We start from the raw sequence: 22,608 nt of genomic DNA, 5'->3' as shown, positions 1-22,608 counted from the left end.
TCCGTGACTGCTAAATAATCCAGTTTATGTAGACAGATGAAGTATAAAACAAGAGAGAGCGCACGCCAGCCCTAGGGTATTAACATTTATTAAAAGTAACCAATATTAAAAACCAGGTATTGCAGTCACAGATTGCCGATGTTATTGTGGCATTAAGATCAAAGACCTCCACGGCTGCCTCTTCTCCCGGTTTGCAGGCTCTTTGTGGTGGCTTACACCGAGGCATAATGAATGCTTATGGACTTAGTATAGCCTACTGTGTGCTAACACGCTGTCCTATTCCGTGCATACACATGCACGGACCAGCCGGCTGTGCGTGACGTCATTCGCAGCCAAGGGAAGGATCTCTCTGTGTATGCGCTGACTACTGGAACGCACAACGAACTGTTACCATGACAACATGTTTTGGAGGCATGGCCTCCTTCAGGTGACGCCCTATAGTCTATCAGTGACTTAAGTATGCACAGTCCCTACCGGCCCTCCTCGCTAGCAGCCAATCGCAAAAAGCATCAGATCGGGAGCAGAAAGCATGCCTAAGGACAAGCCTATCTAACAGAGGGCGCAGTTTAGTAACAGTAATAAAACACACATTTACCAATTGTAGTTTTACAATGGCAATTCGGATAATCATAAAAATATATCATAGAGCAGCAAATATTGCTATACAAATCTTAGATTAAAATAGTAATAAAATTATGATAAAACTTATGCATTTATACACAATGTGAGCGGAATGAAAAAATGCACACTACAGAATCTCATCAAGAATAAAATGACAATATATATATATATATATATATATATATATATATATATATATATATATAATAAAACAAAAAAAATGAATTTAAATAAATTCACAGTTATAATATTTTGGAGTATGAGAAAAAAAAATTATATGTATATACATTTTCCATATATGTATATTTTGTTACAATAGACATTACATGACTACCAGACTGTACATACATCATATAAGGGTACCTATTTCTAACTCTTCATTTAACCCTTCCGGTGCCATACTGTTTAACGTAAAAATCCAAAAAGATTCTCGTTTACACAGTCGGTCAAAGCGTTCGCCTTCTGGAATGGACATTGGTATAGCTTCTATGCCAAAATGTTCAAGCCCCTTAGTGCTACCTTCATGTTTGTGTTCAAAATGGTGTCGTACACTGTGCTTTTCAATCTTCTTTTCTATAAATCTTTTATGCTCACCAAAATGGGTCCTCATTTCACATACCGTCCTACCTACATAGAGGAACCCGCATGGGCACCTCAAACCGTAGACCACAAACTGCGTACTACAGCATATAAATTGCTTGATCTGGAACATGCGGCCATCCTTACAGTTAAATGCTTTTAGTATATGAGTGATCAATCTACATGCTTTAAATTTTTTGCTCTTACATCTGAAACTACCTATGATGTTAAAGAATGGGGGAATATTTCACATTTTTTGGTGATGTTTTTTTTTTTTTTTTTTTTTTTTAGACGGCTAGGGGCAATAATACTCTTCACATCTTTTGCTCGTCTAAACACAACCTGAGGTTTCTTGGGGAGGATTTTTCCCAGTGTTTTGTCCTGCCCCAGAATTGGCCAATGCTTTTGAACAGCTCTTTTGATGGCCCAATGTTGGTCATTAAAGGTCGTAATGAAAGGGATATCTTGCTGATCCTTTGCCCACATAATTTAATTCTTGTTCTTATCAGGGATTCCATTCCTGTAACGATCCTTTGCCTTTTTAATATGGCTTTCTTCATATCCCTTTTCTAAGAATTTCTTGGATAATATAGCCGCCTGAACCTCATAATCCTTAATGCTACTGCAGTTTCTACGTAGTCTGCAGAACTGACCGCGAGGTATATTTTCTATTCATCTAGGATGGTGACAACTCTTGTGATGTAAATAAGAGTTGCCAGCAGTTTCCTTAAAATGTGTTTTGGACATAATATCACCATTTTTATCACTACTGAGCTCAAGGTCCAAAAACACAAAAGGCATTTGCATCCACTACATGGGTAAAATGGATACCAAAGCTGTTGTTACAATATGAAACAAATTCATTGACAGTTTCGGGTAACCCATCCCAGATGATAAGTATGTCATCAATATACCTCCCATAACACACTAAGTGTTTGGCAAATGGATTGTGTTGCCAGATGTAAAATTTCTCCCAGAATCCCATGAACAGATTTGCATAGCAGGGTGCAAAATGTGCACCCATTGCTGTGCCCGCTATCTGCCGGTAGAATTTGTCCTGGAAACAGAAATAATTTCTTTCCAGAGCAAACTGGATACATTGACATATGAAGTTAGACTGGTTTGGGTTCATATATTCTGCTTCAGATAGAAAGTGTTCAACCGCCCTTAATCCACCCTCGTGGGGAATTGACGTATAGAGTGAGATAACGTCTAAAGATACCCAAAAGTATCTCGACTCCCACTTATATTGCTGTAGGGTCTCTAACACATGCGCTGAGTCTTTTATATATGCAGGGAGAGAGATCAAAAAAGGTTGTAAAAACGCAACTACATATTGGGAAACTCTGCTTGTAATGCCATCTATACTGGCCACGATGGGTCTGCCAGGTTGGCATATCGGGTCCTTATGGACCTTTGGAGTATGATAAAAATATGGCGTTTTAAAACAATTCGTTAGGAAGAAGTGTTTTTCCGATTTCTGTATCAATCCTTGGGCAAGAGCTTAATTTATCAATTTTGTAAGTTATGCTTTATATTCTGACAGAGGGTCATTTGGGAGTATTTCATAAGTGGCACTATCCGATAGGAGTCTATATGCTTCCTTCAGATATTCCACCCTATCCTGAATGACAATACCACCTCCTTTATCCACTGTACAGATTACCAAATTGCTATTTTCTTTGAATGCCAATAAAGCATCTCTTTCTTGCTTGGATAAATTATGCATGTTCATTTTTCCATGTTGTGCCTCACATATTTTCTTAAAGTCTGTATACACCATAGCACAAAAAGTTTTGATAAATTCATTTTTCACATGGTGTGGGTAAAATGTCAACTTTGGGCAGAATGTAGATTCTATAATCCCATTAGCATATGGTGTTGATATAAACATTTCCATCTCTGTTCCCCCCTCCAATAATAGTTCCTCAAGAATATTAATGGCTTCTTCCTCTGCTTTTTTGCTCGTGATATGGTCACAGGTTGCTTCCGGCATACTTGCTTGCTCCTTCTGAGTGCTAGTAAGCATTACCGTAACCATATTCTCATCTTTCTTTATATTTTCCTATGTTTTTAAACCATAAAAACGCCTCACTGTAATATCTCAAATATATTTATGTAGGTCCTTGAATAGCTCGAATAAACTGGCATTGCTACTTGGAGCAAAGTTTAGGCATCTCTGTAAAAGGCTGATCTCACTCTCTGCCAATATATGTGACGAGAGATTAAAGATTTTCACTGTGGACTTCAGTTCTCTATCTTTCGCCTCTGAAACATGTTGTCATGGTAACAGTTCATTGTGAGTTCCAGTAGTCAGCGCGTACGCAGAGAGATCCTCCCCTTGGCCGCGAGTGACATCACGCCCAGCCGGCTGGTCCGTGCATGTGTGCGAACAAAGTGGGACAGCGTGTTAGCACACAGTAGGCTATACTAAGCCCATAAGCGTTCATTACGCCTCACTGTAAGACACCACAAAGAGCCTGCAAACCAGGAGAGGAGGCAGCCATGGAGGTCTTTGATCTTAATGCCACAATAACATTGGCAATCTGTGAGTGCAATACCTGGTTTTTAATAAAACGTTAATACACTAGGGTTGGCGTGCGTTCTCTTGTTTTCTACTTCATAGATATGTCTGCCACCCAGTGGATTTTTGAAAGAGCTGCAACATCCGGAGTGGAGTGAATATATTAATTACAAGATGCACCCAAGTTGAACTATATAGGTGGGGACAGAGCCTATTTGGATTCAGGTTTTATATTTGTACGTAGACAGATGGTATCATGAATAGCAGTGGCATTCTTTATCGCTGAGCGAGCATTAATTAATCCTCCCACTAACCTAAGTATTTTTTTTTTTCAAACTTGTCTGTGCCACTTTCAGCAGCTTCTAGAGCATTATTTAAACATTTTAGGCATGTAGGCTCAAAGGCTATGGATAAACCAAATTTCTGTAGTTTGTCAACTACCCTCTGTGAAATCTGACCAGTTGTATTCAACGTCTTTAGCTGACCAGATGAATAAACAATCATGATTAAAAACTGCACTCAGAATAGGTTACCTATAATAAAATACTAAGGTGGCCGCCTGACCCGCCACGGATGGGCACAGACGGGCTTCCCTCTGGCGTGCCTCCGGTGAACCGCCTGCGCCCGCTGTGCTCGGCACAGCATCAGGAGGATATAGCAGTCAGACTCCACCCACAGAAGAGTTAAGCTGAGAAAGATGAGTGCGGCTTCCTGCTGGATTGCACTTGTCCAGGAGGGACTTTGAAAGCTCTGAGGCAAGTAAAAAAGTATTGTTGATGTAGATAGCAAAACAGCACAAGGGGATCCTGCAACTGTAAACTGTCCTGTGCAAGTGCGATTTCCTTTAGGTAGTCAAACATCCTTCTACTTTCATATGTAGATCATGCCCCCCTGCAGTGAGGAGATGATGTGCTGTAACCTCCAGCAACCAATCAGTGAGCAGTAATACTGTAAAGTAATCTCTAGCAACCGATTAAGAAGCAGAAATCATTTGCTGTAACTTCTAGCAACTAATCAGTGAGCCGTAATGTGTGCTGTAACCTCTAGAAACCAGTCAGTAAGCAGTAATGATATACTGTAACCACTGGCAACCAATCTCCATTGCTGCCTGATCTGATACATTAAACTGATTTTAAGTCTAGCTGCTATTTATTGTATGTCTCAGAGCTGGTGGAGAGTGAAATTGCATGGGGGGGGCGCAAGAAATATTTTTCCCAGGGTCCAATCAATATTAAAGACGGCCCTGGGTATAATTGCAAGAATCTCTGACTAAAATTGCATGCACTACTTTGGAGATTTCATCTGTGTTGTGTTAATTTTTTAAAGATCTACATACTAGTAAAGTATGAAGAGGCTGAATTACAACTTTTTCTTGATTCCATTGTGCTACCTAAAATATTGGCAGCTGACAGGGAGACACTGGATAAACCTCTGACTTTAGAGGATCTCCAGACTGCTGCTGTCAATCTGCCTAATAATTAAGCTCCAGGTAGTGATGGATTACCAGCTAAAATTTATAGGGAGCTAACTTGTTGCCAGAATTGTTAGAGATATTTAAGGCAGCATTGGAGTATGGCCATCTCCCTCCCTCTATGAACGAGGCGATAATTCAGGGCCGTTTTTAAGGCAGGGCAAAAGGGGCAGCTGCCCTGGGCCCTGTCATTGTTGTGGGGCCCAAAGCAGCTGCATCATACTTGCCAACTATCCTGGTTTAAATTCCTTCTTCCCTTGAGGTTTTAGTCCTATGCTGTGTCCTGAAATCTCAGTGTGAAGTGCTTCTACTAATGCTGCCCAGCTCTGCCCTATTGTTGTTTACAGATGACTCACCTGCAGACCCTGTGTTTACATGTATATTACAGGCATTCATATGTAAATAGCAGTGACATTGATATGTATATCATGCCCCCCTGAGGTCATAGATACAGTAATCTCTAGCAACCAATGAACAAGCAGAAATCATGTGCTGAAACCTGCAACTAATCAGTGAGTCGTAATATGTGCTGTAACCTCTAGCAACCTCCTGTACTACTCATCTCCTCTTGTACTACTATAAAAAGAGGTGAGTGTTTTTGGGTTTGTTTGCAGTTTTTCTTTTGCTAAATTTTCATTAGCAAGATACTACACAGCTTAGGAGCGTGTATAAACACATACTTACTCTTATACTTTTTTACGATATTACTCTTTTTTATTCTGGCTCACCTTCCTTGCCCATAAAAATCCCTGGGGCACCTCATTTTTAAAGTTTAACCTCTAGCAACCAGTCAGGGAGCGATAATGATACACTGTAACCTCAGGCAACCAATTGCAATAGCTGCCTTATCTGATTCAGTAAACTGATTTTGAGTGTAGCTGCTATTTATTGTACGCCACAGAGCAGGTGGATAACGAAACTGCATGGGGGGGGGGCCCCAAGAAAAGTTTTGCCCAGGGTCCTATCAATATTAAAGACGGCCCTGCGATAATTATTGAACTTTTAAAATCTGGTAAGATCCCAAATAACCCAGAATCATACTGTCCAATCTCCTTGCTTACATCAGATGTAAAGATATTTTCAAAAGTATTAGCCACCAGATTGACAAAGGTAATCAGTAAGATGCATATAGACCAATCATGCTTTATTCCAAATAGATCTACAGCAACAAATATTAGACGTTTATTTCTTAATTTGCAGATCCCATCTGATAACTTAGGTAATAGAGCTATATTCTCTCTTGATGCGGCAAAATAGTATAGAGTAGAATTTTCTATGGCATTGCTTACAGAAATTTGGATTTGGATCCCAGTTTATAAGCTGGATACAGCTTTTGTATGCTGATCCGGTGGCACGGGTTCAGGTAAATGGATATGTATCAGCCACTTTTCCATTACAGCGAGGAACAAGACAGGCATGCCCATTTTCACCTCTTCTTTTTGCCCTTGCCCTCAAACCTTTGGCTGCTGCAGTCCGCCACTCATTGAATATTATCGGATTTCGCAGATCACTAGGAGAGGACAATATTGCCTTATATGCTGATGACACACTGCTATTTTTGGGAGATACTTCGTAATCCCTAATAGCAGTGATGTCTTTAATCACTTGCTTACTGGGCACTTAAACCCCCCTCCTGTCAAGACCAATTTTCAGCTTTCAGCGCTGTCGCACTTTGAATGACAATCGCGCGGCCATACAACACTGTACCCAAATTAAATTTTTATCATTTTTTTCCCACAAATAGAGCTTTCTTTTGGGGGTATTTGGGCAGCACTGGTGGGCACTCTTAGGTGGCACTGAAGGGCATCAATAGGTGGAATTTGGTGGGCACTGAGAAGTGGCACTAATAGCTGGCAGTGATGGGCACTGGTAGGTTACACTGAAAGGCAGCACTGCTAGGTGGCATTGATAGGTGGCACTTGTGGGCATTTATAGGTGGCACTGGCAGGGGGTACTGATTGGCACAGAGGAGGCAGATGTGCCTCCCTCCTCTTCGGGACCGATGTCCCTTGAACATAAGCCGGTGATCGGCTTTTTTTCTCCTCACGCTGACAGGTTTCAAAACTTGAAAACGTAGGTTTATGGAAAAGGGTTGTTATGCTCCTTTATCAGTGTAGCGCTGGCTCCTGATGAGCATATGCTATATAGTTTTGAAAATTAATATTCCTGAAACTACAGTTGGGTTTTAGGACTAATTTTACTAAATTATGGTTTCAGTACCAGTCCAGCTGGGTTGCACTGGGTTCTCCTTGACCACAGGTGTTGCTATCACTGCGGGCAAGTGTGAGAACGCAGTTTAGCATGGTGTATTGAGTGCCACATTTGTCTCTGAACCAGCCCAGTGGGAGTGTTTTCCTGCGCTGCATTCTGGGAGGTGGTATTTAAGGTACTGACATCACGTGCTTTGGGGTTCCGTTCCAGAAGATAGTTTCTGACGGTTTGGTTCTGGTTCTCCTGGCCAGCCCCCATGGCCCTTCTGGCCTGGGGTGTGGATCCATGCATTTCCAAGTCTCGGGGCTAGATAGCCCAAGGCAAAGCATCTGCAGGGACATGGATATCGGGCCTGACGATTCAAGGGTGGTCCAGTGTAGTCTCATTTAAGGAGAGGCCCAGCAACTGGAGAAGCATCCAGGGGAGGACTCTTCAGGAGAAGGCCATGCGCAAGGCTGGTTTCTCTGAAGGAGCCTGGAGGCTCAGTTGAAGGACACTTCATGGATCTACACTTATACGGTATCGCCGGACCAACTGAAAGATACCGGTACCATATGATAGCTCTTTAAATTTGTCTACATCCCTCAATTATGCTCAAGTCTGTGTCAGAGACTTTTCTCAAGTGTTCTACATTCAAGTCTGTGGCAGAGACTTTACATAACACCCTACCGGCTGCTAGGCCTAGTGAGAGGAAGTCTATCCGGGGGTTGTGACATCCAGCTGTGAAATGGTTATTCTCTGGATTTCTGTTATAAGAGACTTTCCAATTTTTGCAGTTCCGAAGTACCTGAACTTTCTCCTGACCCTCTAACCTAAACTGAAAGACTCTGTTTCTATTTCAAATAAAATAACCCAAAAAGAAGATTCAGAAATATCAGAAAGTCTGTAATGCCCCCCAGAGAGTAGCCACTCGCAGCTGGGCTTTTCAAAGCTGAACAAAGCTCTAGCCAGAGATTATGGCAGTCAGAACTTTGATTCAGAACTTGTGAAATCTTTGACCTTGAGTAACTTGTAACAGAGTGAACAGGAACCTTTTTCTTCAGTACCTGGAACGTTCTCTGTCTCCTTGGCAGTACTGGAAAAAGCGTGGATTCGTCAGTGTCCTTCGCAACCCAGCAACCAGGCACTTCTCAGGATGCCAGCTTGTTGGCCCTCCTCCGAAGAGTCCTCCCCGGTCACTTACACGAGCTGCGGTGCCCCTCCAAACCAAGAGCACACCCGGACGCCTTGAATCCTCCCTCAGTTACTGCACCTCGGACCAGCCGGTTCCGAGACTCGGGAACAGAAGGATCCCCACCCCAGACCAGGCAGGTCTATTGGGGTTAGCCAACCGAAGCACGTTGCCGAGCAACGAACCCTCCCATGACCGGGACCCCTCGCAGGGCTACCCCAGTCCAGAAAAAGGAACAGGCAGCTAAGGCCTCACGAACGAACCCAGAACACGTGACTTCAACCTCTTAAGTACCCTTCCCCAGACTCCTCAGTGGGGCACGGCACACCCACTGATTGGCTCCGGGAAAGCTTATACCTAAAACGTTCAACCAGGCCTGGTTCTAAGCCTGTCATGTGCACCTAACTGTACACAAGCCCAGGCAGAACTCTAACACAGCCCAGCCAAACTGATGTCAAAGTTAAACCTACATAATTAACCCTCAGAGACCCTTTAGGCCCCTTTCACACTGGGGCATTTTTCGGGCGCTACCGTGCTAAAAATAGCGCCTGTATAGCGCCTGAAAAAAAATCAGGCCCCTTCACTCCTCCGGCTTTCACACTGGAGCGGTGCGCTAGCAGGACGGTGAAAAAAGTCCTGTTAGCCGCATCTTTGGAGCGGTGTATTCACCGTTCCTAAACAGCTCCTACCCATTGAAATCAATGGGGCAGCGTGGCTATAACGCCAGCAAAGCACCACTGCAGCAGCGCTTTGCGGGTGGTTTTAACCCTTTTTCGGGCGATAGCGGGGGTTTAAAACTGCCCCGCTAGCAGCCGCATACCTCCGCTAAAATGGCGCTAAAAATATCGTTGCATTACCGCCGATGCCGCTCCCACCCCAGTGTGAAAGGGGCCTTACTGTTCTGAAGCAAAAACGAAATGTGTACATGACAGACACTTTGTCCAAAGTGTCATCACTACAGAAGGAAACGGTAAGCCCAATAAAACCAGCAGCTCCTTTGGGGTCAGTGCTACATCAGCTTTTTGACAATGGGGACTCACAACCATTTAATAAACTAGCAGAGAAATATAATTTGCCTAATAAACTATTTTATCAATACCTGCAGTAACAGCATGCTCTGAAAACTCAGGCAGCAACTTTCCTGTTTAACCACTTGCCGCCCGCCCTATAACAAAAGTATGGCGGCATAGTGGTTTCAAAATCCTGACCGGACGTCATATGATGTGATCAGGATTTTGAGCCGCTGCGCGCCCCCGGTCTCAGTATAAGTCTGACACCCCGTAACTACGATCTCGGTAAAGAGTCTCCGACGGAGACTCTTTACCACATGATCAGCCATGTCCAATCACGGCTGATCACAGTGTAAATAGGAAAGAGCCGGTGATCGGCTTTTCCTCACTCGCGTCTGTCAGACGCGAGTAGAGGAGAGCCGATCGCCTGCTCCTCTGACAGGGGGGGGGGTCTGTGCTGATCAATTATCAGCGCAGCCTCCCCGAGGATGCCCACACTGGACCACCAGGGACGCCAGCAGACCACCAGGAATGCCCAGCATAAGGTATGCCACCCTAGACCACCAGGGATTCCAGTCAGTGCCCACAATGGGCATCACTGATTGACATGCATTATTGTTTGGCACTGATTGGCATCCATTAGTACAGTATAAAACAATACAATGCCGCCTATCAGTGCCCATCTGTGCCGCCTATCAGTGCCCATCTGTGCCACCTATCCATGCCCATCTGTGCCACCTATCCATGCCAATCCATGCCAGCTATCAGTGCCAATTTGTGCTACCTATCAGTGCCCATCCGTGTCGCCTATCAGTGCCCATCAGTGCCGCCTATCGGTGCCACATATCAGTGTCCATCAATGCCACCTCATCAGTGCCACTTCATTGGTGCCACCTCATCGGTGCCCATCAGTATAGCCCCATCAGTGCCCATCAGTGAAGGAGAAAACTTACTTATTTACAAAGTTTTGAAACTGAAACAAAAAAAACATTTTTTTCGAAATTTTTGGTATTTTTATATTTGTTTAGCAAAAAATAAAAACCGTAGAGGTGATCAAATACCACCAAAAGAAAGCTCTATTTGTGGGAAAAAAAATTATAAAAATTTCATTTGGGTACAGTGTAGCATGACCGCGCAATTGTCAAAGTGCGACAGCGCTGAAAGCTGAAAATTGGTCTGGGCAGGAAGGTGTTTAAGTGCCCTCTATTGAAGTGGTTAAATACAGTCCCTCCCCTAGCTTCACTATGGCATTGTCCATAAGATGTTCTAAATGGGGAATTATTGGTGACATATATTATTATTTACAAACAGCTAGCATAAACACACAGGATAATAGCTTTGAGGGGTGGCGTCGGAATCTGGATACTCTCACCGAGGAGGAGTGGGAGCAAGCTCTGAAGAATTTGTCTAGAGTCTCCCTATCCCTCGCACAGTGGTTCACTACACCACACCAACGTTCACTCAATGGATGGATGCGATTAATCATAATTTAAGAAGGGAGGAACTGGCATGTAAACATAGGAAATGCCCCAAAAAATTCCCCAAAATTTGGTCACGATGGCTAGACTCAACTTTGTCTGCGTAAGTTGGGAGAGGGTAGAGGAGAGAAGGAAGGAGAAAATTTAAAAAATAAAATAGAGAAACTTAATGGTATATTGAATTACTATGCTCAATCAGGCTAATTAGGAAGCTGCAAGATTAATCTTTGATGGTGGTGTGTTTTTTTTTCTTTTTCTTTCTTTATGACTAACTTGTGTTTTTGATTTTGTAAGCTTGCCTTGTTGGAAACTGTAGAATGTTTTTCAAAAAAAATTATATGATTAAAAAAAATGTGTATATATTTTAGAAAACCTTGTTCTATGACTGCCCTTTAAACAGATTTTATACACCAACAACAACTTGTCAGAAACCAAAATGAGGGTGGACTTACTGTCGGAAATGAATACCATGTGCCAGAGGGAAAGTAGCCATTTACTTCAGTTTTTCCCTGCTCAAGGACGGGTGTAATCAGCAATGCCTCTCCCCAAAGGAACTGGCGGCCAATAGTCCAAGTGTTTGGGTCAGTTGGGAACCTACAAAAGATGGTTATTACCCAGCACGTATACACAAATGCTCAACGGTGGAGAAAGCTATTTTTTTCCAAGTACTTACTCTACAAAGAGTGCACGTGCTACTGTGTCCCCTGAGCTGTGAGCTTTATGAAACAAGGTGTACAGGTAGGGAAGCAGGGAATATCGGATGTTCAATGCATTTCGAATAGCTGTCTGAGATTTCTCACTGAAAACATATGGCTCCTGTGGCTAAAACATAAAAAAAAAATGAAATTATTTTACAGGTTGCTATATGTACCACTGTTAGCTGTCCCAGTAAAACAATACAATCCCAGTGTTATAACAGCAAGTGAAAATCACAATCCCTCACTTGTATAGTGATTATACAAAGTCTTTTAGTAAAATTACGTGTGATATAAACAAAAAAAAAATCATGCTTCACTAGAATATTGACAAACATAAAATTTGTGTTAATTGGTGAGTAAATACCAGTCAGACAAAAGTTTTTAGACCGTTCCAAACAACTTCAATCCAGCTCAAAGCAGTCAATTTCAAATCCAAGATTCAATGAAACATAAATCATTGGTGACTTCCTGCGATGATCCTCCACTGCTTAGTAGGATTAATTACTCACCAGAGATGTTTGTCTGTCTTGCTTTAGGCTGGGTTCACACTGGTATCCCACATGCTGTAATCATCATGTGGAATGTCACAAGTCGGATGGTTAAGACGAGGATCCGACTTTAAACCAACTTCATTGATGTTGAATAGGCTGAAAACAGACCAAAGTAGTGCAGGAACCTTTTCTAAAGCTGACGACTTGTGTCGGATGAGTTAAAACGGTTCTCATAGGGAACCCTTGATTTGTACACGTCATGCGACATGTGCTCGCAAAGTCAGAGCATATGTTGCACCAGTGTGAACTGGGCCATAGACCAGGCTTAGAAAGCATGTGCCTCGCCCCTCCTGATGAGAATCACCTGAGGTGGAGGTTTGAACACACAATCTTCCACTATCAATGTACTCAGCAGGCTCAAGCTTGAGCTCTAAATCTGCCTTGAAGTTCCTTGCTCACCTGAAAAAAAATCCTCTAGGTATGAACTTTTCCTGTGAACGTTTTGGGTCACATGGCCTGCCTCCTATGTCCCTCTAGAGCAGCCATTAGCCATGGAGCAATGATTAAGCACTGTGTGAAACGTGGTTGCTGAACAGTGTGGTTCCCTCGTGTGTCATGTTTTTTAACCGTTGATTCTACAATAAACAAGGATATTCTTTCATCTCTGGATGTGCTTCTTTTTCAATTTTTTACATGGACTTCTCAGGTTGCGGACCATGGCAGGCACCCAATCTTGTTTCCACAATAGTATCAATATATCTTTAATTGCAGACAGCCTTGGAGTGGTGTACATTCTACCCATCTAGAGCAGCCAACCTACATGCATGCTTGAATCCCCAGCCACAAACTTTGGCAGGTTAACAACTGCGAAATGCAAATGAATTGCAGATGATCCTGTGCCTTTTTGGAGCCTTCAAGATGTGAGAGGAAACAAAAGTCTGTATAGCCTCTGGAAGGATTGAAGACCAGGTATGCGAGCGCCTACACTCAGCCTGTGAGCAATGTCTGCATCATTGTAACAGTGGCTCCTATGTGGCCTGGGCTCTGCCTGTGAGATTTTCAGTGCATCTACACTTGTTACTCAAGAGAAAAGACGTTGTACAGTGTTACATATTCCTGATTCATTGAAGCATCTGTTGTCCAGTATAGCTGGCAGCAACTATGCTTTGTCAGACTGCATCCATTGACAGGCTGCATACATTAATTCACATACATCACTGATTATTATGCCCCATACACACGGTCGGACATTCCGACCATAAAATCTGTCAGATTTTTTCCGACCGATTTTGGGCCAAACTTGTCTTGCATAGACATAGTCGCACAAAGTTGTCAGCAAATACGATCGCTTGGAACAAGGTGACGTCAAACACGTACGTCGGGAGTATAAATGGGCCAGTAGCCAATAGCTTTAGTCTCTTAGTTTATTCTGAGCATGCATGGCACTTTGTCCATCAGAATTGTCTACACGCGATCGGAAGTTAAACAATCAGATTTTGTTGTCGGAAAATTTTAGATCCTGCTCTCAAATTTTGTGCATCGGAAAATCCGACGGAAAAAGTCAGATGGAGCCCACACAGGGTTGGATTTTCCGACAACATGATCGGATCGCACATTTTCCGTCGGAAAATCCGACCGTGTGTATGGGGCATTATATGTGCATTTTGGACCTTATCCACATTGCTACTATCTCTTAAATGGTTCTAGTACTGTACCATCCATCGTTAAGTTTCTGCCCTTATTTGGAAGTCAACAACTGTTCCATTATTCTATATTGGGACTGTCTTATATAGAATATCTTGGCACCTAGATAAAGTGATGGTTTGTGTGGGCAGACCTGTTTGAATGGTATAGGTCATCACTTTGTGGGACAGGCCTTTCATCAAACAGTACATTCACTTTGGTTTTCCAACACAAGATTTACATTATCTTTCACATTTTTCTTTTTTCATTTTCTACTTTCAATATTTTTTATTGGAAGTTATAATGATGCACAATAATCACAACCAGAAAAACATTATCTTCGAGTCATTACAACATAAAAGGTAGTAATGAAGTCTTGCATTGTAAAAATGAATTATGAGATGTTACTAATATACAACAATATAAAGTGATATGTAACGAGAATAGAGTACTTCCAAAAAATATTATTTTAATGTACAAAGTAATATATGGGGAACGTTGAAAACCTATAAAATTCAAGTAATAGGTCAGAAGGACAGAGGGTTCTGACTTCTTTGAAAAGATAATGGCTTAAAGGGGTTGTAAACCCTCATGTTTTTTTCACCTTAATGCATCCTATGCATTAAGGTGAAAAAGCATCTGGCTGTCACCGCCCCCCCGTTTTACTTACCCGAGCCCATCAATCTCCTCTGTGGGGACGCACTGTCTCTCTCTCCATGGGGTCCTGGCTCTTGATTGGCTAGATTGATAGCAGCGCAGCCATTTGCTCTTGCTGCTGTCAATCAAATTAAGTGACGCGGGCACTGGGGGGCGGGCCGAGTCCGGCATTCTTGTCTGTGGACGCAAATTCTGGTCTCAGGAGAGTAATTGAAATAATTGTATATATATTTTTTATTTCCTTTTCCTTTTTCTTCTTTCCTTTTTCTTTATTATTATTACTTTCATTTTTATTTATTTATATTTTATGTGTTTGGAACTCCATGGTCAGTCATACTTACTGTTGTTATCGTGTGACTGGCGGAGTTACCAGAAGTGGACGTTTGATGAAGCCTGTGCAGACACCATATGCCGTACTTCGCATGGGCTATATAAGGACATTTACCAGACGTCTGTGCATGCTCTGAAGAAACTTGAGTCACGAGTGAAACACATCAGCATGACGCCATCACGCTCTCTGCAATGAGGGCTCAGATCACCTACTTGCTGGCACCCCCTCCGCATTCCCTGGGAGCTTTGAAAAGATACTGAATAATCTAGTTATATGCAGGTACCATGTGCTGAATGCCAACAGCACTGGACACCTATGGGACATGTGAAGTAGTGGGCGGAGCTTTCATTCTATCCTCTGTGGCTCCCATCCTCCCTGAAAATGGGTGGTTTGTCGGACCGACAGCCTTGATGCTGTGGACAAAGTGGACATCGGAAGAGTGGTGAGCTGTATTGATTTCTTTTTCCCAGCTGGGATGTGTATGTATGTGTGTATTGTGACAGTACAGTTCCCTGTCCTAGTAATTGTCGACCAGGTTTCTCAAATAGACAGGTTGAGGGGCGCCAGGGGTATTTAATGTGGAGGAATCTGTTTTAACAGTTTCCTCCAAAGTTTGTAAAATCCAGTTGGGGACCTGGAGCCCGGAGATTCCACAGCATTATGGGTGGGACGGAATCTCCAATTCTGGGACCGGGTTTTGGGAACAGCCAGGAGTCTGGCTGGTTGAGCAGGTGGGTTCTGGGCTTATAGCAGAGTCAGGATTAGGGTTCTGGGCTCCATCCAGAGAGACAGGAGATCTCCAGGAGTCCAGAGAGTGCAGGTGTGCACTAGTGAAAGCCAGACACCCAAGTCCGAGGATCAGAGCAGTCAGGGGCTGCTTTCTAGAGAGACGCTGTGGGCATCTAAGGAGACAGATGGGAGCCTGAAGTGGAAGGTCTGAGCAGGCCTAGTAGTTGTACGGGAACCCTGTTATATCGCCAAGAGGACTGAAGCGTAAAGCCTAAGTGGCAGCACTGCTGAAGAGAGCCAGGTGGCTCGGCATTTTTCATTTATTGTTTTTGGGAGAAGAACCCCTGTGTGGGCAACCAAGTGCATGTATGAACTTTGTTTTGTTCCTCTTAATAAAAGTGCTTTAGTTTAAGGGCTATATGCCCTTAAACTAAAGTTCCTGTTTGCTGTGAACTTACTGAAAAGGCATCTGCCACTGAGTTAAACATCCCCCAGTGTCACAGAGTGTGTGCGTGTGTGTGTGTGTATATATATATATATATATATATATATATATATATATATATATATAATACACACACACACACCTGCCCCCTAAAGATCCAATAGCCTGTCCCCATCTGTAACTGACAACCCGGACATTCACTATATACCCTGCTACCTGGGGGAACCCTGAATACTCCTGCCATGTCCGTTTATGCTCGATTTACACCAGGCCTGGACTGGCCATAGGGCAGACCGGGCATTTGCCTGGTGGGCCGGGGCCGCCCGTGGCCTGTTGATCAGGTTACACAGCGGACGTAAGCAGCGACCGCTGCCTGAACATGGGTAACACAGGCCGCGGCCACCACTCGCCTGCCGCTAAGCGCCCGTGCCTGTGTCATCTCTGGCGGCTGCATGGGCTGAGCTGTGTGTCTCTCTCACACACAGCTCAGCCTCAGAGCCGCACTGACAGTCCCGCTCTCCTCCTCCAGCCATGTCTGCACTGTTCGGGAGAGCTGCAGGCTGTTGTCATGATATTCCCCCCTCGCCTTCCCTCCCCTTCTCATGTCGGTAGCAGGGGAAGAGAAGGCTTTCTTGTCTGTTCGTTTTTCTCTCCCCATTGGCCACAACAGAGGGCCAATCAGAAGCAACTAAAGGGGCATTGTGGGAAATGTAGTCCCAGAGCTAGGTGGCCCAATTGTTATCAGCAGGGAGCAGACTACAGTCCCCAGCATGCACTCTGCTGGGGGGAAAGAGAAAACCAGGAAACAAGCTGAGGAGTGCTTGTAGCAGCTACTAGAGATGGAGAGCACTGACACCACACCAGCAACGTGATAGAGAGCACTGACACCAGCACCGTGATAGAGAGCACTGATACCAGCAACGTGATAGAAAGCACTGACACCAGCAACGTGATAGAGAGCACTGACACCAGCACCATGATAGAGAGCACTGACACCAGCACCATGATAGAGAGCACTGACACCAGCACCATGATAGAGAACACTGACACCAGCACCGAGATAGAGAGCACTGACACCAGCACCGAGATAGAGAGCACTGACACCACCCCAGCACCGTGATAGAGAGCACTGACACCAGCACCGTGATAGAGAGCACTGACACCAGCACCGAGATAGAGAGCACTGACACCAGCACCGAGATAGAGAGCACTGACACCACACCAGCACCGTGATAGAGAGCACTGACACCAGCACCAAGATAGAGAGCACTGACACCAGCACCGAGATAGAGAGCACTGACACCAGCACCGAGATAGAGAGCACTGACACCAGCACCGAGATAGAGAGCACTGACACCAGCACCATGATAGAGAGCACTGACACCAGCACCGAGATAGAGAGCACTGACACCACATCAGCATCGAGATAGAGAGAGAGCACTGATACCAGCAACTCGCTGCGCGACCGCTCAACCTCTTCAAACAGGAGGGTAGGGGCATATAGTACGGTGTGCTTTTTTTGTACAAGTGAGTCAAAGGTAGAAAAAAGGTCAGTGTGCTCGATTAAATAAATTGTTTATAGAGTTATGCATATACATGGTCTACTGGTCACATTTTGAATTCCTCCGAGATCCATGCCTCATTCATTTTTATAAATGTGAGGTAATCAACACTGTCGTGAGCTAGGCGAGTGCGCTTAATCGATCACGATCCCCCCTGCTGCGCTGAACGTCCTTTCGGACAGGACATTGGGCAAGCTCTGGCCAGAGGTCAAGCCTGCCCATCCAGTAGTCCAGGGGTTTATCACTCCTCAGAGTGTCCACATCGGCCGTTAACCCGATGTAGTCGGACACCTGTCAGTCTAGGTGGTTACCTGATGCTGGATCCGGATGAGACCTGTCGATGGGTCGGCTGAAAGAATGACCTCATGTCAGAAGTCACCAACACATCTTCAAACTGCCCTCTTCTTGCAGGCGCTGTTGGATTGGTACCCGCAACTCTTTCTCTGGGAGTGGGAATCCCTCCTCTGCCAGTGCACGCAAAAGCGGAATGCAGCATTTCTTAAAGCAAGGCCTGGAAGTGCTCCATTCTGACAGCCCTCTGTGACGGTGGTACAATTCCGCCGTTTTGTGTTTTACCGGAGATTCCACAGCATTATGGGTGGGACGGAATCTCCAATCCTGGGACCGGGTTTTGGGAACAGCCAGGAGTCTGGCTGGTTGAGCAGGTGGGTTCTGGGCTTATAGCAGAGTCAGGATTAGGGTTCTGGGCTCCATCCAGAGAGACAGGAGATCTCCAGGAGTCCAGAGAGTGCAGGTGTGCACTAGTGAAAGCCAGACACCCAAGTCCGAGGATCAGAGCAGTCAGGGGCTGCTTTCTAGAGAGACGCTGTGGGCATCTAAGGAGACAGATGGGAGCCTGAAGTGGAAGGTCTGAGCAGGCCTAGTAGTTGTACGGGAACCCTGTTATATCGCCAAGAGGACTGAAGCGTAAAGCCTAAGTGGCAGCACTGCTGAAGAGAGCCAGGTGGCTCGGCATTTTTCATTTATTGTTTTTGGGAGAAGAACCCCTGTGTGGGCAACCAAGTGCATGTATGAACTTTGTTTTGTTCCTCTTAATAAAAGTGCTTTAGTTTAAGGGCTATATGCCCTTAAACTAAAGTTCCTGTTTGCTGTGAACTTACTGAAAAGGCATCTGCCACTGAGTTAAACATCCCCCAGTGTCACAGAGTGTGTGCGTGTGTGTATATATATATATATATATATATATATATATATATATATATATATATATATATAATACACACACACACACCTGCCCCCTAAAGATCCAATAGCCTGTCCCCATCTGTAACTGACAACCCGGACATTCACTATATACCCTGCTACCTGGGGGAACCCTGAATACTCCTGCCGTGTCCGTTTATGCTCGATTTACACCAGGCCTGGACTGGCCATAGGGCAGACCGGGCATTTGCCTGGTGGGCCGGGGCCGCCCGTGGCCTGTTGATCAGGTTACACAGCGGGAGGTAAGCAGCGACCGCTGCCTGAACATGGGTAACACAGGCCGCGGCCACCACTCGCCTGCCGCTAAGCGCCCGTGCCTGTGTCATCTCTGGCGGCTGCATGGGCTGAGCTGTGTGTCTCTCTCACACACAGCTCAGCCTCAGAGCCGCACTGACAGTCCCGCTCTCCTCCTCCAGCCATGTCTGCACTGTGGGGAGAGCTGCAGGCTGTTGTCATGATATTCCCCCCTCGCCTTCCCTCCCCTTCTCATGTCGGTAGCAGGGGAAGAGAAGGCTTTCTTGTCTGTTCGTTTTTCTCTCCCCATTGGCCACAACAGAGGGCCAATCAGAAGCAACTAAAGGGGCATTGTGGGAAATGTAGTCCCAGAGCTAGGTGGCCCAATTGTTATCAGCAGGGAGCAGACTACAGTCCCCAGCATGCACTCTGCTCGGGGGAAAGCGAAAACCAGGAAACAAGCTGAGGAGTGCTTGTAGCAGCTACTAGAGAGCACTGACACCAGCCCTGTGATAGAGAGCACTGACACCAGCACCGAGATGGAGAGCACTGACACCACACCAGCAACGTGATAGAGAGCACTGACACCAGCACCGTGATAGAGAGCACTGATACCAGCAACGTGATAGAAAGCACTGACACCAGCAACGTGATAGAGAGCACTGACACCAGCACCATGGTAGAGAGCACTGACACCAGCACCATGATAGAGAGCACTGACACCAGCACCATGATAGAGAACACTGACACCAGCACCGAGATAGAGAGCACTGACACCAGCACCGAGATAGAGAGCACTGACACCACCCCAGCACCGTAATAGAGAGCACTGACACCAGCACCGTGATAGAGAGCACTGACACCAGCACCGAGATAGAGAGCACTGACACCAGCACCGAGATAGAGAGCACTGACACCAGCACCGAGATAGAGAGCACTGACACCACCCCAGCACCGTGATAGAGAGCACTGACACCAGCACCGTGATAGAGAGCACTGACACCAGCACCGAGATAGAGAGCACTGACACCAGCACCGAGATAGAGAGCACTGACACCAGCACCGAGATAGAGAGCACTGACACCAGCACCATGATAGAGAGCACTGACACCAGCACCGAGATAGAGAGCACTGACACCACATCAGCATCGAGATAGAGAGAGAGCACTGATACCAGCAACTCGCTGCGCGACCGCTCAACCTCTTCAAACAGGAGGGTAGGGGCATATAGTACGGTGTGCTTTTTTTGTACAAGTGAGTCAAAGGTAGAAAAAAGGTCAGTGTGCTCGATTAAATAAATTGTTTATAGAGTTATGCATATACATGGTCTACTGGTCACATTTTGAATTCCTCCGAGACTTATGCCTCATTCATTTTTATAAATGTGAGGTAATCAACACTGTCGTGAGCTAGGCGAGTGCGCTTAATCGATCACGATCCCCCCTGCTGCGCTGAACGTCCTTTTGGACAGGACATTGGGCAAGCTCTGGCCAGAGGTCAAGCCTGCCCATCCAGTAGTCCAGGGGTTTATCACTCCTCAGAGTGTCCACATCGGCCGTTAACCCGATGTAGTCGGACACCTGTCGGTCTAGGCGGTTACCTGATGCTGGATCCGGATGAGACCTGTCGATGGGTCGGCTGAAAGAATGACCTCATGTCAGAAGTCACCAACACATCTTCAAACTGCCCTCTTCTTGCAGGCGCTGTTGGATTGGTACCCGCAACTCTTTCTCTGGGAGTGGGAATCCCTCCTCTGCCAGTGCACGCAAAAGCGGAATGCAGCATTTCTTAAAGCAAGGCCTGGAAGTGCTCCATTCTGACAGCCCTCTGTGACGGTGGTACAATTCCGCCGTTTTGTGTTTTACCGGGGGTCTAAGTACATTGCCTCCCAGTACTGGTCCTTGACCTTTATGGTTTTTATACGGGGGTCCCTGTTAAAACACTGGAGCATGAAGGCCCCCATTCGCACTAAACTGGAAGCAGTGTGGTGGCCTGGCTCCTGCTCATCATCCAGGATAATGTCGTCCTCCTCGTTCTCCTCTCCCCATCCATGCACAAAAACAGGGATCCCAGAAAGGTTTAAAGCATGCTCTTCTTGTGCAAGGCGAGCCATGGCCGTGTAAGATCTTCTTAAATGGGCAGAGATTTTCCTTGCCTGCCGCAAGATGTCCTGGACCCCAGGGTATTTGACAATGAATCGCTGCACGACCAAGTTTAAGACGTGTGCCATGCATAGCACGTGTGTAATTTTGCCCTGTTTCAATGCGCTAAGCAGATTGACACCGTTGTCACACACCACTTTACCAACTGTCAAATTGAGCGATGTTAGCCACTGATCTGCCTGTGAACGCAAAGCTGAAAGGAGTGCAGGGCCAGTGTGGCTCTTGGCTTCCAGGCACAACAGACGCAGCACAGCATGGCAACGTCTCCCCTGGCATGTCGAATAGGTTCTGGGGACCTTTGGCGGCGCAGCGGAAGAGACACTAGCAGCGGAAAAGGAGTAGTCAGCCGAGGAGGAGAGGGAGGAGGATGGAGTAGGAGGAGGAGAAGAAGAGGCAGGCCTGCATGCAATCCGTGACGGTAAAACCAAATCTACACGGGTGCCACGGGCAGTAAAAGTTATATACCTTCCCTGCCCGTGTTTGCTAGACCAAGTGTCTGTGGTCAGATGTACCTTGGCACTGACACTGTGTGCCTGAGATACATTCACTTCCCGCTGAACATGGCCATATAGCTCTGGGATGCCCTTCTGTGAGAAAAAAATTCCTTCCTGGGAACTTCCATTGTGGTGTTCCAATGGCCACAAATTTTCGAAAGGCCTCTGAGTCCACCAGTTTATATGGCAGTAGTTGGCGGGCTATCAGTTCTGACATGCCAGCCATCAACCGTTGGGCAAGAGGGTTATCCGGCGTCATCATTTTTTTACGCTCGAACATTTGGCCCACGGAAGCCTGCCTTTTTGCAGAAAAACGTGAGGGCGGCATGATGGAAGGTGGAGTGGAGGACAATTGTGAGGAGAGAGGAGAAGTAGAAGACGAGGCTGAATGGTGGAAGCCTGGAGTGTGGCTTTGTGGGTTCCGTTGCTCCCACTGGGCCTGGTGATGGCAGCTCATGTGCCTTTTTAAGGCGGTCGTCCCAAAGTGAGTGTTGGGCTTACTGCGACTTATGCGTCGACTGCAAAGATTGCAGATAGCAACACTATTGTCAGCAGCGGACACGTTAAAAAAAGCCCACACTGCGGAGCCACGTGCCAGCGTCCTGAGAGCGCCTGATGTGACCGTACATGGTTGATGCCTCACTCCTGGTACATTAGCAGCCTGCTTTGTCCCTCCTGTGCAATCTAAGTTCCGCCTGCTTCTCCTCCCTATCTGCTGGTCCATATCTCCCTCTGAACTCCCCTCCTCTTCCTTTCTTGTGGGCACCCACGTGACATCACTAGACACGTCATCATCGATGTCACCTTCCCCACCGCTATAATTAGAGATCTCG

At 45.6% G+C, this 22,608-nt stretch overlaps 1 protein-coding gene across 1 annotated transcript in view; it reads right to left on the bottom strand.

Annotated features, from left to right (window-relative positions):
- Positions 1 to 22,608, bottom strand: part of GAA (alpha glucosidase) — a 215,772-nt gene that overhangs the window by 42,663 nt on the left and 150,501 nt on the right. The window contains exons 15-16 of the mRNA XM_077459632.1: positions 11,739 to 11,887; positions 11,518 to 11,659 (exon numbers count right to left, since the gene is read on the bottom strand). Of these exons, the coding sequence (XP_077315758.1) occupies positions 11,518 to 11,659; positions 11,739 to 11,887 (291 nt within the window). The remainder of the gene's footprint in view (positions 1 to 11,517; positions 11,660 to 11,738; positions 11,888 to 22,608) is intronic.

Source organism: Lithobates pipiens, unplaced genomic scaffold (assembly GCF_037356315.1).
Source record: "Lithobates pipiens isolate NorthernLeopardFrog02 unplaced genomic scaffold, aLitPip1_a1.2 Scaffold_28, whole genome shotgun sequence".
NCBI classification, from domain to species: Eukaryota; Metazoa; Chordata; class Amphibia; order Anura; family Ranidae; genus Lithobates; species Lithobates pipiens.
The sequence above is the reverse complement of the archived record's forward strand: the minus strand, read 5'-3'. Positions and strand labels throughout refer to the sequence as shown.